At 37.8% G+C, this 15,788-nt stretch overlaps 1 protein-coding gene across 2 annotated transcripts in view; it reads right to left on the bottom strand.

The window, feature by feature from the left end:
- Ccdc50 (coiled-coil domain containing 50) overlaps positions 1 to 15,788 on the bottom strand; it is a 56,431-nt gene that overhangs the window by 31,395 nt on the left and 9,248 nt on the right. For both annotated transcript variants that reach the window (XM_021184785.2, XM_021184786.2), the window contains exons 2-4: positions 8,020 to 8,082; positions 6,952 to 7,078; positions 4,263 to 4,353 (exon numbers count right to left, since the gene is read on the bottom strand). In XM_021184785.2, the coding sequence (XP_021040444.1) occupies positions 4,263 to 4,353; positions 6,952 to 7,078; positions 8,020 to 8,082 (281 nt within the window). The remainder of the gene's footprint in view (positions 1 to 4,262; positions 4,354 to 6,951; positions 7,079 to 8,019; positions 8,083 to 15,788) is intronic.

The raw sequence follows: 15,788 nt of genomic DNA, 5'->3' as shown, positions 1-15,788 counted from the left end.
ACCTCTGTCTTACAATTCATAATAGGTTTTCAAAGAAAGACATTTTTTAGTTAAAAATGAAAAGATAATCTAAAAATAATGAGCTTTACACGACTGGCAGTAATAGGGGTGAAAGAGGGCATCAAAAGCACTCATTTGGATTGCTACTCTACTTTATTAGTTAGTATTTAATAAACGAATGCCTAACTTAGGGGGACTCTCAAAGTAGGTATAATATCAAGGGTTGCCCTATAAAGCCAGGGAAAGGCTCTAGGTGGAATGTAGCCAAATCCCTAGGCTAAGATGAGGAAGCTTTCCTCAACCAGAAGCCTCCCTCCCTCTGCCTTACTGCTGCAGATATACACATGTAGTTTACAGATCAAAACACAGCCAAAATTGTACTAACACAATCTACTGCTACTGGAGCTGCTCTCAAAATAACTAACTTATATAACACAATTCAGTGGACTCTTAACACCCTGACAATGCTACCAATAACACAGCTCACAGAGGATTCGTTTGCTTATGAATCAGTTACTAAGTTTCTCTCTTAACAGTGGTCCACATGGCTGATACACCAGAACCATGAGAGAGTTAGCCACACTAATATAAGGAAAAGAAAACTTTCCATAAATAGCATCACACCGCATATACGTTTTAAATATACAAGATATAGTATGCCTTTGTGTACACAGAGAGAGAGAGAGAGAGAGAGAGATACAAACATACACAAACATATATGTCATGCACATACACAGAGTTATAAGAATTTAAGTTATGTCAACTAGACATACATTCTTTGAATTTACTTTAAAAACACTAATGAATGCCTATATTGTGACCTAAGAGATACAAACAAAATGGAATCAACCCAGACGCCTTAATCTCAAACACTACTAGTCTACTACAGCAACAAGCTCCAGCCTCTCCAATGGGCACCTAGAGAAAATTTGAACTAGTGTATTTAAGACACTACATATAAGGGTTTTGTTTGTTTTAAAAAGCAAAGCAATGTGAGGTGAGGAAGAGAATGAAGAAGAGGAGGGGTATAGGGAAGAAAGAAAAGGAGGGAGGGAGGGAAAATGGGGACTAGAATCATGTGAAGCAGGCAGCCTCCTGTCCTCCTTTCTACATCTGTCTGCACAATGGCCCTGCTTTCCTCACACGTGCTCTCCACTAACACATCCAATAGGAGCTATAATAAACACTGCAATAGCTGAAAATGCTCATTCACCTACACAAAGCTGTATGACTCTATTATGTCTCCTGAGCAACACTGTTTAGAAAAGTATCTCTGACCCAAGAAGAAAGGCTTTGATCTTTACTTTGTGGTCAGGGCGGTGGTGGGGGGTGGGGGAGGTAGGGATGAGGGGATGGATAAACTACTCAGGGGAGTTGACACAGTCTCCAAAGATTTAGGTGAAAATGCAAAGGAGAGTAGTTTTCCACAACTACACTACTGAGAAATGAACTAAGCACACTCCACAGGAAGAAAGAACAAGGAGAGGAGAGGGGAAGTCAGAGAGAGCAGCTCATTAGTAACCAAGAGTGCTTTGCCAAAACCAGGCCAGAGATGTGGGGCTACCACTCTGCTTCTGAGGACCACAGACCTATCCTCCAGCAACAATAAAGGAACGTCAGTCAATTACTACTACTAACACACAAGTCACTGAAAGTCACACTTTTCTCATGAAGAAAGAATAGCTTTCACAGCAGCCATCCTGATATAACTAAGGCATGAGTTTGAGCAGATAAAAAATTGGAAGAAAACTTCTATGGGCCAAACATAACAGCTTAGTTGCTAAAATCTCCATGCTGGTGTTTCTCAGTTAACTTTCGATTCTACTAGGGGAAGGGCCAGATAGATCAACGCAATGAAGAACAAGCAAAAAAACAAAAAACAAAAAACAAAAACCTTTAAACCACACCATATTGGAACCCACTTAAGTCATTTACTTTTCCTCTATTTTTGCATATATACTATAGAAAACTAGAAAACCCAGCCAGCCAAAGCAAACAAGAAAGCACTTATCAATGTTGCAAGCACTGGAGGTCTTTTACATACCATTTCACTGAATTCCAACCACAGTCTCCCAGTTGCAGAGATATAGGGAACTGACAAAATGCCTAGACATTTTGGAACTTAACACATATTTAATCGAAAAGGTGAAAATTAAACAGCTAAAAACTAAGGCGATAATATTTAGGCCTGATCATCCCAACTTTAAATCACACACTTAGATATTGTGCATAATACATATGTTAGAACTAAATAGCACACAATTTCTCTAGTATCTCATTGTAACTTGGAAGAAATCATTATTTAACACTGACTTTCTTATTTTGCAAACCGGGATTAACTACTACCTTGTTTACCACAGACCTAAACTCTAGTGTTTGGTTTCTCTTTCTCTCCTGTTTTCCTGAATTGAGGTAGGACCAGAGAAGACAAGTAGTATTTACAAGATGCCACGCCATCTGTTAAGTTACACATAGAAGCTTCCTGTCTAGAGAGTACAATTACTTCTTTCCGCCTGGTTTCATCCCAGGAGAATATTTATTAAAGAGAAGCTAGACCTGCTGCAATAAGAAAAGGTCTCTTATGACACTAAAACAATGAAGTAAGATGTCAACTTTAATTAGTACTTGTCATAACTATCAGATAATCATGATTTATTTCTTTAACAAACAGCTAACACTCAGATAACTCCACTCATTTGTAATTAATTAAATAACAAGGAGCAAAGGTGGCTCTGGGTATAAAGGATAATTTACTAATAACCCCGATTTACTTAAAAGTGACACATGCTGATTATTGTAGAACAATCCCACTTTATTTGATTTAGCATCACCCCCTGTAGCTATCTATGAAATGTGTCCCTGGATTGACCAATCATTTTCTTCGGTGCTATAAATCAATACAATGACCACAAAAGCCTATTTCATGAAAGGGGTGGTTCTAATGCTAAGGTCTGGTTCCCCAAATGGATCTTGATTTGTCAGTAAAAGAAGGCCAGGGGCCAATTGCTGTGTAGAAGGTATAGGTTTGACTTCTGGGTGGCAGGAGGAAAAGGCAGAGGAAGGAGAGGGGATTTTTTTCTGCCATGCTTTGGAGGAAGAAGACATGTAAGGTCCCCCCAGGGGGGGAGAGAAGGTGACTGGGGACTGTAGCCTCTGCTACAGGCGGGTGGCCAAGGATGCCTGGCAGGGGCTGGGTGGGACTAGCCACTGAAGTTTAGGGCAAGTGGAGAGAAGAAGGAGATAATAAATTGATAAGGGCACACTTTTCCAGATGGGGGATAGTAACACCCAGCAATTGTGCCTAGAAGGCAAGTTGTAAAGTAACAAACTGTGTACGTGTATCTTTTATCTGTGGATCCAAGGGTCTCAAGTGAGAGCTGGTATCCCTCCCAGAAAAAAGGCAGGCAGAACAAAAGGGAAGCAGGGAGGGGCTGCTGGCAGGCCAATCTCAGAGCAAAAGAGGAAGCTTTGAAAACTACAGGCAATGATTTTGAAAGAAGGCAGAGAAATAAAATCCTCAGTATAGAATATTGCATATACATAACACAAAAGCAAACATCTGTGAATTCATCATCTCACAATCAAAGCACTATTGTCAACTGTATTCAATTCAGGTTTAAGAACAAACCATCAAAAGACCTGAATAATCAAATGCATTGGCCAGCATATAAGGGCAGTAGGACTAATGCCAACTCCTGAGTCCTCACAAGAACTTAGTCCTCACTCTAGTCTGAGTTCTACTTCAGGCTTGCACTCAAAAGCTGAACTCAGATGCAGAGACCTTTAGCAAACTGGAGAATGCTCTCAGTAATTCAATTACTCAGAGACTCAGAATGTGGCCTCATTTGAGGCCTTTGGGGATATAACTATTTAAGGTCATGTAGGCTGAGACATGGTGCTTGAACCAATCATGAGTTTCTTCCATATGACGAGACAAAGGTGGACATTGACCGCTAGGGCACAGCTCCCCAGAGAAGCTTGCAGTATCTAATCTTAGATTTTCTGCTTCTGAGAATGCTTTCCTATCTGGTAAGGCCATCATGGCAGAGATAACATATGTTTTTCTGTAGTGCTAGAAAACTAACTCAATTGCATATCAATATTTCCCCACAATACAAGCCATGAAGAGACAATAAACAGTGGTCCACAGAAAACAACACCCAGGCTCACCTGAACTCCAGATGAGGAGTCCTGCTGCCATCAAGAAAGGCTACATTGAGCTAAATCTCTTCAATAGACCTAGAACTTTAACAGAATCATACCTCATCCTTCTTTTCCTGAATGCGTCGTCTCTCAGCCTCAATGGTTAGCTTCTCCTGGATTTCCTGAGCAATTTCACAATCATGTTGTTCACTATAAAGCAAAGGTAAAGGTGATATAAACAAAGAACAGAAGGGAGCATTCTTCTTAAACAGAAAAGTTTATTGAATACTCACTATAAGCTGATAACATATTTTAACTCAATCTGCATGGCACTGGCAAATAAGAATCAATGCCCAATTGAAAGGAGGAGAAAATTGGAACACAAAGGGACTACATTGGAAAACTGGCATCTCCTTCAGACACTGTAATGAAAGCTACATCACATCACCCAACTGGAGCCACTCTACAAGAAAACACCGGCTCTTCCAGAATTCTGCAGAAGCTGCCTTGCCCAGGAGATCAATACCCACCAATATCAAAACACAGAACACATAGAAAAAGAATGTGTGAGCAACTTCATGAAAACATCAATAATTTTGTGATTATAAGTAGTAGTATGGCTTTTTAAATGTTATATAAATAACACATAAGCTTTATTATTTTTAAATTTAGTAACAAAATGATGTGTTAAAAATTTTATAGGACAAAAAGAGCTTGCCTTCTTTAACTGTGGTTCCAAGTGGAGGCCTCTTTGGAAAATGCCAGTTTTCTCAATGCTTTGGACATTAGAAACATTGTTGCTACCACAGCTTTTTTTTTGTTTTAATTTTTTGCTTATTTGTTCAATTTTGGTATTAATGCATAAAACAGAAAATTAACAAACACCTACTATGGGCCCAGAACATTGTTCAACGTGGAGAAAACAAACAATCCGAAAGTCTTTCCTACATTTTGATGGAAGGAATCAGGGCAATCATTTTGCTAAGAAAAACAGAACCTTTAAATAGCACGTTTAAGATGTTTTTATTTATGTATAAGGGTTGCATATGTGTGTGTAGGCACCACATATGTCTAGTACACAGGGAAGCCAGAAGATGGCATTAGGCCCCTAGAAATGGAGTTATAGATGGTTGCTACAGGTGGTAATGGGAACCAAACCTGGTCCTCTCCCCGGGCAGCAAGTGCTCGTTACCACTGAGCCATCTCTCCTAGCATCTTTAAAACAGAGAAATTTCATTTTCTCAGAAATAACTATAAAGTTTCAGGTTTTTTTTTTTTAAGGAAAGGTTTAAAATTGTATAATGTGGTAGTCTGGGAAGTTACTGCTTTTACAAAGTAATCATTTAGGAAAAATGAACAAAAATGAGCTTAGCAATTACTACTTTGAAACAAGCTGGGGGAAAAAAACAATTATATTTTGCAGTTCACCTGCTAAAAAATATATTTCCCACCATTTCCCCCAAAAAACTGAACTTCAAATATTTCTGAGTGTCAGACACGTTTGTGTCCTCCATGTTCAGAATTGGCATGTTACATTACACCGGACTCTCAGGATAACCCTAACTTCCCTGGAGCAACTGAAACCCAAATGTCCTATCTCAACAAACCCAAGGAAATAAACATCATTTTAGTTTGTATCAAAAGTGGAAGATGTACCTGAAAGTTCATATGTGTCTATATAAATAGTATCTACTAACACTATACACTGTACACATAGTATACACATTATAAGGTAGTAGTAAAACAAACCAGAGTATATAGGAGCTCAAATCAGAGTTTGCTTTAAGACATGTAGGAACCAAACAATCCCTAAATAAACCATCTATAGGCCTGATCTTGGTCAGTCATGAGCTATGGGTTCTCATGTCACTGAATAAGTTATAAATCATGGCTTAGGCTTAATGACTTTCTGTTGCAGGTAAAGTAAGTTAGGATCTTACCCATTAAAACAAGAAATAAACGGTAACATGGTAATAATGAACAGAAAGAAAGCAGAAGCACAATGTGGAAAGCAGATCAAAATTTGAAAGTCACAGATGACACAGAAGATGTGAAAGTGAAGCTCAGGCTGAGCTTCATGACTTCAAAGCTTTCAAGTGAGGTGAGCTCTAAGTCATCAGCTAAACATACAGAACAGCGAGGAAGGAGGAGTACCTGAGCAAGCAGCCATCCATACTGGCTAAAGATCCCGATTTGAGTGACAAGTACTATTAATTACAATCCCTGCTGTGCCAGCTAGCTAGACTGCCAGAGAGCAAAGGCTGAAAGGTACCATTTCTAGTTTCCCAGAAGCCCCTGATTTGGGGGGGATCCTACAACGAAATGTTGTATTTCTCATAGTTAGTACATATAACCTATCACTCTACAACCCAGTGCTTTCTAGGACATTGTGCTTCTTGAAAAGCAAGGAAATCAAAGAAAGACGGAGCAGCAAACATAGCTAAGAAAAACTAAAGGAACTCATTATAGCACATAAAGAATTGGTGTCTGTTATTCCAATGCTTTCCCCAAACAAACTTACAGTCAGAAGACAAGAGATTATTTTCTTCATGACATGGGTACAAAGACTAAATTGAAAGAGACAAACCAATCAGTTCAAAGTCATAGAGCTAAAAGCGTACCGAACATGATTAACATTTCCCAATACTTATTTCAAAAACAAAAACATTTTTCAAGGAAAATTACTGGACAGCCACCATACAGTTTGAAATCCCAGACAGAAAAGAAACAGATGGGAGGGGCCCCTCCCCGCCCTAGCTGCTGGTCCCATAGGCATGCCTCAAGTCCACACCATTCCCCAGATCTCACAGGGCTTTGTAGCGCTTCTGGAGCTGAGCTTGGGCTTTGAGGTCTTCCTCTTGGAGCTGCTTAGCAACCTGCAGATCATGTTGTACCAGACGGTTCCGCTGAATGTTGGATGCCAAATGATGCTCAACTGTCCAGAATCATTAAAAAGGGAGTTAACAATATGCTGATTGGTTAATAAAAACCTCACAGTTAATTTAAGAAAAGCCTCACAATTAAAAGATCTATATTTCCACCACTCCATTTTATATTTCTAACAATAGATAAAAGCACTACAGCAATTATTCCACTAGGCACAAAGAATACAAAAAGGAGTAAGTCATTTGCTTTGGTCATATGACATAAAAGTAGCAGTGTCGTGATGTCTATATAGACACTCTAAGCTGGCCACTGTTCTTTCAACTAACTTCTGTTTCCATCCCAAGAACTCACAAATTGCTATCTAACTGTGTTTTACTTTCTACTGAAATCCTTAGTAAGTACTCAGAACAATCCACAATGTGGTGTTGGGATTATACCAGTATTATTTGGCAGAATGCATGTTTAGCATGCAGGAAGCCCTGGGTTCTATCCTTGACATACAGCATCAACTTAGAGTGGTGTTACATGTCTGTAATTTCAGCACATGGAACACAGAGCAGAAGGACTTCCAAAATCATCCTAGACTATACAGCAGGTTGCATTTCATCCTGGGCTACATGATACCCTATCTTAAACAACAAATCCACAATGTTACTGAAAGTAAACACTACCATTACCTGTGAAAAATGCCCCAGTCTCTATTTCCTGGGAAAGCCTGACATACTACAGATATACTTACAACCACTGTCTCGCTCCCAAAGAAGGGAGGAGAAAGTCTGTCCCGTTCCCCAGACAGTGAGTATTCTTCTTATCCCTGACTCTCACTTCAAAACATGTAGAATTCATTATGTACCCCTGTCATTTGCCTAGACCTATCCTTCAGGGTAGACTAAGGTATACTTAGTGACTTTCTCCTTCCCTTACAAGAAGAAACCAGGCAAGCTGCCACTAAAGAGAAAGCTGCAGGTTCATGAATTAGATGCTACTTACTTTCTTGTTCCTGCAGGCTATGGGCCAGGGTGTGGTCCTCCAGGACGGCAAAATCTCTACACACTGTAGAGGACAAAGAACAGAATGGAGAACTAATTAGTACTATTTCACTTTAATATAAAAATAAAAGAATTCTGTGTACTTTAGAACAATTTCAAATTTTTAGTTTATTAGCTTAAATAATTTGTAATACATAAAATGTCTCATTAAAGTATAAATTCATCATTCACAAAAATCCTTAATGTTGGGTCTGGAGAAATGGTCCAATGTTTAAGAACAATCACTGTTCTTGCAAAGGATCTTAGTTTGGATCCCAGCAACCCACATGGAAGCTTACAATATTGGATCACATTCTTCTGGCTTCCACAGGCATCAGGCACCCATGTGTTGCACATACATAAATGCAGATAAACACTCATACAAATAAACAAAAGTAAATAAATCATAAAATGAAAACCCATGGCTCCTGCTGAATGTCAAGTATGCCACAGAACAGTGATTAACTCTCCTCTGTTGCCTGATGTAAAAATATTAAGTACAGCCTTCAAATCCAAATTCCCATCTACCTCTCAATCTGCCTGGGAGACACTGATCCTTCCTGGCAGACAGACAGTGATCCATAGTGTGTATGTCTGTGTGTGTGTTATTGTATGTATAATATATTTATGTATATAATATATATAAATATATGCATATACTATATATTTTATAATATATATATAGTATATTGCCATCCTCTACTAAACTATTCACAAAGTACAAAGACTTCTAAAATTTCTTTGTTAAAATCAGAAAAGATGAAGACATTTATTCCTGCATACTGCATACTGAAGAATCAAGTCGTATTAACCAGTTGTAAAGCTGAGGATATTGATGCTGAAAAGGTGGCTCAGTGGTTTTTAAAGAGAGGTTACAGCTCTTGTATAAGAGGCAGGTTCCATTCCCAGTACCCACATGGCATCTCACAACAGTCTAGTCCAGTTCCAGGGGATCCATAGTCTTTTCCAGCTTTTGTGGGTACCATGAATGTATATAGTACATAAACATGCTCACAAGCAAAACACTTAAATATGTAAAAATGTTAAAGTCTGAAATAAGACTAATGATCCCTACAGTTACTGGTTTGAGTTCTCGTTTTCATTTATCTGGTTGTTGCATATATGTAGCAAAGAAAGAGGAAGGCCTGGCAAGTATGGAAAAGCTCAGACATCATTATATGTGATAAAGATACAGTAAAAGGGAGAAACCTGTTTTGTTTGCCAAAACTACCCACTAATATTGGATAGAAAATTTATGATCAGCCTTCAATATCCCACTTCAAATACCATTTGTCTATTAATCCAAACTTACACCAGCAAATTGGGCTGTTTATATGATAGTACTATTGCACTAACTCATGACACAATTTTATTCATCTGAGTCTCCAGTACCCATTGTAAATCCTGAAAGAGAGGAATATCTTATGGGCCATTTTATTCCCACTCTATAATAATGCCTGGACAGTAATTTTTAAATAGAGCATAAGGATGATTTCATTACATACACACCACACTACATACATACACACACACACACACATACACATGCACACACACACACACAGAGAACACCCCATGCATGTGAAGTTCTAAATGTTCCCACTCATGTCTACCTAGTATACTGATCCACTCATATTCTCCACCTACTCAAAACAGGCCTAAGAAGGTATCTATCAATCCTTCTTCAAGAAACAGCAAAATTTCATCAACCCAAATTCAGTACATGTATCTGCCTCTGATAGAACCATAGAACATCGAGAAAGATGGTCTACTCAGACAGGTGGTCCACTATTGATCTCCTTGGACCATAATAAAACATACCACTAAATGTATAAAAAATAATCCTGACAATTCTGAAATGGTGAGAGTGATGCTGCCTTAATGTAGAACACACTGTAATGTGTGTTTGTATGTGTGTGTGTGTGTTTGTATGTACATGTGCACCCACACACACATGCAATTTTAAGTTTGTTAAGGCAAGAAGCAAAAAGACTTAGGATGTATGTAGCACTTTGAAGCAGAGTGTAACATGTGGTAAGAAACCGATAAGAATTTGCAGAATTTGTAATTAGTTTCTTGAGTCACTGCTTTGAAAAATCTAACCTATGACCTCAGAAGTTGCTGGCTGCCAAATACTTTTAAAGATAGAAAATATTAACTATATGAAAAAAATTAAATAAAACAAGTCAAGGTCAGTAAGTCAAAAACAGAAAGAAAAAGTTTTAAATCCAGTAATAAGACATCTCAGGGGTTAATAATCCTGCAATATGGACAGCAGATAAAAAGAGAAAAACCTATTTTTGCATTAAAAAGTTCTGCAACAGGATAGATCCTTGCAGATATGCAACTAAAAGAGTTACTGTGTTAATTCCAATACCAACACATATAGCACCAGAAATCTTTATTCCCAAGGAGATATCAAGAACAATAGCATTATATGACAGACTTTATTCCAAACAGTCACTGTTCACAGAAAAGGTAAATAGCTTATCACCTCATCCAATGTGTAAACAACAGTGATAAACACAAACAGTTTCAATAGTGGTCAAATCCAGCCTTAGCCTGTCCAATCCAAGTAATGGTTTATATCCCCAGTAAGTACTGTTATAGCATAAAGGCTGCCTCCTCTCAAACCAGAACAGTAAGTAACTAAGTAAAATGGTCTTCAGAAAAATACAATCTGTGACCTACAGTGGATACCATGTACAGTGCAGTCTTAGTTTAAGCCGGAAGACATCCACATTCTCTAAAGCATACTACGGAACCGTGGCACTATGAAGCCTCCTGTTTTGCATAACACGTACAGACCAAGTAACATCTGTGGTATATACAAGTAGAAGAGCCAAACAGTGATGTTGGGAAGCCTTATAGAATACTATTATTATTATTATTATTATTATTATTGGTTTTAGAGCTTTACTGTAGAAAGGCAGAGAGAAAGAGAAAAGGTAGAAAAGGAGAGGCCAGCCATGGCCAAGTGGAGAGAGGGGGAAGGAAGGGGGAGAAAGAAAGCTAGAGAATAAGAGAGGTAAGAACTTAAGAGCTAGAATACTCTGGACTACAACAGTAATATCTGACTTTTCAACTTGAGTTGAATTTTCAGAATGTTCCAGAAAGAATAAGCATAAAAAAACCCTAATAATATAGCATAGGATTACAACGTAACTAAAATTCCTTTCCTTTTGAGACATTCTATTTTCCAATAATTTTCCATAAAGTGGATACTTACAATCCTTTCAAAACATTTTATAATAAAAAGATGTGTTTTTACAGTAGCTTAAATATCCAAACAGTAGAGCAACAAATACTCATTAGGAAAAGGACAGGTTTTAGTAGGTTTTGATTCAATTTATACTATTCCCTTAGAGCTTTTGTGTATTATGGCAAAGAATACAAATAAATCTATGTAAATCTGTCTGATTTTTCTGAAGCAGCAAATGTAAAATACAAATAGTTGTTCCACTCTTACCAGAAAAATAAATAAAGCCAGTTTTCCACTTGGAGCAACTATTCATTAGCATACAATATGCAGGTGAATTCATGTTGAAACTTAAATAAAAACAAAGATTTATAGAACAGAAAGATACGTGTGTAAGCTTAAACATGTGCATAGATGCACAAATGTCATACACACACACACACACACACACACACACACAGACCCCCCCCCCCACAGACCGGCACACTCACACAAAACACAAGTCTAAGCACAGAAGAGACATTTTTAAAAGTAGAACAATCTAATCTCAAAATTTTAACTCTTATGCAGTTTATCAAAGTAAATTTCTGTGCCACTAATGTGTCCTACCGCCAAATTCAAAGCTAAGTGTAAAACCAGTAACTTAAACCACTTACTTGGCAAGCAGCACTATAGCTAACCACAGACATAGCAGATTATAGGCCAGCAGTTCTGAAAATGCTGAGATGATACAAGTCATCAAATCAGAAGTACTACTTTACTATCGCAAGCCACTTACTTCATTATCAAGACCACAGAGAAACTAAGTGAGTATTCAAAGAGAAAACACTGAGTCAGGAATTTCCATCTGCCAGGGAAAATGACTGGGGCTCAGAGCAGCAGGGAAAACTCCAGGAAAGCAGCAGGGGACAGAAGAATTGTTACTCATACTGGTGACACTTCTTGAAAGAAATAACTTTCCATTAGTAACTCATGTTGCCCTTATAAGTTTAGAAAATCCAACTCCATAAACTTCCTTTGTTACAGAAATGAACTTTATGTGTTGAAATTACTGTGAAACCTAAATCATTTGGCAGTAGTGACAAACCATAAGCAAGTTACATTTCAGATCTGGTCTATTTTCAGAAAATAAAGATACACACACTCATAGATATACAGACTTGAGTAACAGCATCTGCTTTCTCAAGGAACACCTACAGTTGAGATCAGTTCAGTCAGAAGACCACCAAACTGGTGGCTGGGCTCTGCCTTCTTATATGCCGTCCAGTAGACATAAGGGTTCCCTCAGCACTGCATGTGATGTATATTCTCCATGTCCCAACAATCAGTAGACAAATTAGGGAAGACTTCATTTGAAGACCAAAAGCTGAATGCTCGATTGAAGTATTATTTATCTGTAACCTAAGAACACAGTACTTTCTCACACTATACTAGTCACATGTACCTATTTCAGCCGTTTCCATGACATGTTTCCAGTGCTAAGCTGTTACATGGAACTGGTGAGTACTATTTTGTAGGATATAGCATAATTTTATCATCAAAGAAGTTTTATTGGGTAACAATATTCTAGATAATTAGATCTCCACAGATGGAAGAGTGCTCATTTAGATAAATGCATCACTCAGGAACCTGAATTAGGCTCTACAACATTAAATGCCTAAATCCAATACTACATGTGAACACATGTATGCAACATCAGTGTGCAGGTATATGTATGTATATGTGTCTGCAGATATGCGGAAGCACACCTGTTTTAACCAACAGTTACTAATCACTTTGCACAAACACCTGAGGGTCTTGAGAGAGTGACTACTTTAGCCACTAATTTAGCCTCAGATGCTATGTCCTAAGAGCTCTCCTGTTTCCTGTGCCTTAGCTCTACAGCTGGTGGCAGTTTTTGTAACTTCAGAGGGATACAAAGGAAAAGAGTCATTCTACATTTGGGAGGCAACCACTGTGGAGATACAATCACACAGCTCAAACAGGAAAGGGAGCAGGCATTCCTCATAGTTAATGGGGTTCACTCATCTAGAGTCTCATTATACCCAAGGATCCTGCAATCAGATTAGCAAATGTGTATAGCCATGATTTTCAACAGGCCTTGAAAATCAAACTGATCACAACTGAAAAACTTTTTCCTCCTAAACATTTGCCTGCATTCCTTTTGGATAATTACATTGTATTTGGTTGATTTTACAACAATCCAGGAATATCTGGACTTAAAATAACTAAATTAGTCTATCATAAAAATTAATAAAACAGAAGCACCTCTATTTTAAAACATTCCATTTATTTTCAAATAAATACAGAATTTCCTCATGATCTTTATAAAAAGATGAAGCTCTCATACATTTCTGGAGTATATGTATGTATTCTATACGACACTAGTCCTGTGAGACACTCAATTATTATACACTGCACAAGAAAGCAGAAAGGGGTTGCCATGTCTGGCTCAAAAATTCTCTAATTGAATATTCCGATAACATGTAAGTGTAAGCATGTTTTCTCAGCTATGACAGAAGAAACCATCAGTAAGTATGAAGCAAAGCCAATCATTCTCAAACTACTCCTCTTATTCTGACAAAGGCAGTCTCAGTCTAGAAAACAGGAGACAATTGTGAGCCACAAGGCATTCTCAAAGATTATCTATAGCAATATATATGCAGTAACACACAAAAGTGTTTCAAAGCATTTTTCCTCTAAAATCATCCAGATAGTAAGAATTAGTTTATCCTACTTTGAATTCTTTTACCCAAAAGACATTCCACCCATCTGTTTCATTTTCTGAGCAGCACTGTCCCTGGCAGCAAGTTCTCTGTTTGCCTAGAAAGAAAAGCCGCTCATCTCCTTAAACCTCTGTAGAATAAACCTAGTCCTGCTCATTAAAACCCAAATGATCACATCCAACCCAACTTACCCTATCTATTGGTAAGTCCTAGTTCCTAAAAATTTGGTTTATCTAAGTCTGACTGTACACTTTCACTTCTCTTCTGGAAGTACATACTTGGTTGCTGTGTATTCCCCTATTATCATTAGTAAATTTATTTCATTAAAAATAAGTAACCTATACTAAAAACTTCCAACTTTATTGGAGCTCATAAGAAAAGTAGACAAGGGAAATATCTCTAAAAGATTTTCCCCAAAATTGTAAAATTCAGATTTTCATTCTGATAACTCTGTCAAAATCTATACAAGTTTCCAGTAACCTCAAAATATGTAAAATAAAAATTAGGTAAGAAACAAATCAGCAAGTCTTGAGATTGCCACAAGTTTAGTCTGAAACATCACCATATCTCTATGTAGATGACCCTGAGATCACAGGCGCCTTCCTAGACTACATTCAGTCTCATGATTCAGGGTCCGCACAGATCAGACCTACTTTACTAATATCACACAAGAAGACTAAAATTAGATAAGCAGTAATTACAAAGAAACCAGCCTGTGGTTCCCAGTATAAACCTAAGACTATAATACAAAACATGAGGAAATACACAAAGCTCTTTAAAGTGGTTACGTAAACTGAGTGCAGTACTTTTTTTTGTTTGTTTGTTTTTGTTTTATGTGGTGGTTTAAACAGTTTGGCCCCACAGACTCGAGTATGTAAATGCTTGACCCATGGGGAGTGAGACTATTAAGAGATGAGGCCTGTTGAAAGAAGTATGCCACTGTAGGAGAGGGCTTTGAGGTCAGCTATGCTCAAGCTCCACACAGTGTAGAACTCCAGTCTCCTCCAGGCTGCCTTCAAATCAAATTATAGACCTCTCCAAGACCATGTCTACCCACATACTGCCATGCTCCCATGAAGATAATAGACTAAACCTATAAAACTATAAGCCAGCCCCAATTAAGTGTTTTCCTTTATAAGAATTGTCGTGATCATGGTGTCTCTTCACAGCAATGAAAACCAAACTAAGACATTTTGTTTATTTCTTTGAGTAAGAAAACCTTATTTATCTGATTGGTATTCAAATAACATAAATAATTAAAATTTTATCTTTATATGTATAGTGTATTGCCTGAACGTATACTTGCATATACCAGATGTATATTGTACCTACATAGGGCCAATAAGGGCTTTAGATCTCCTGGGACTGAAGCTACAGAGAGCTGTGAGCTCCCTTGTGGGTCGAATGAGTACCTAGTACTCAGAACTGCTAAGCTATCTCTCCAGCCCCACAAGTGAATTTTTGAAAGCTCTCTATTCTCAACAAAAGGCTGGAAACTCAGCTATTACCATGAAAGCAGAAAAGCAAAAAAATCACCGAGATGGATTCCAGTAAGGATGCTAAGCTCCAAGATAAACAGCACAACATGGCAACGTGAATATGTTGTGAATTTTGTTTAGTATTTCACAGATCTATTTCCATGGAAAATAAAACATCATCTTTGGAGCTACACAGATCCGACTCATACATTGCTTACTCATCAGATAAAACCCTTAAGAAAATTCTTTAATCTGTTTCTTATTTGGAGAATCTCAACCTCATGTTTCTTATCTGGGGAATGTAATTTATTGAGTACAAAGTTCTAAA

Source organism: Mus caroli, chromosome 16, assembly GCF_900094665.2.
Source record: "Mus caroli chromosome 16, CAROLI_EIJ_v1.1, whole genome shotgun sequence".
In the NCBI taxonomy this organism is placed as follows: domain Eukaryota; kingdom Metazoa; phylum Chordata; class Mammalia; order Rodentia; family Muridae; genus Mus; species Mus caroli.
This window is presented reverse-complemented; position numbering and strand designations above follow the sequence as displayed.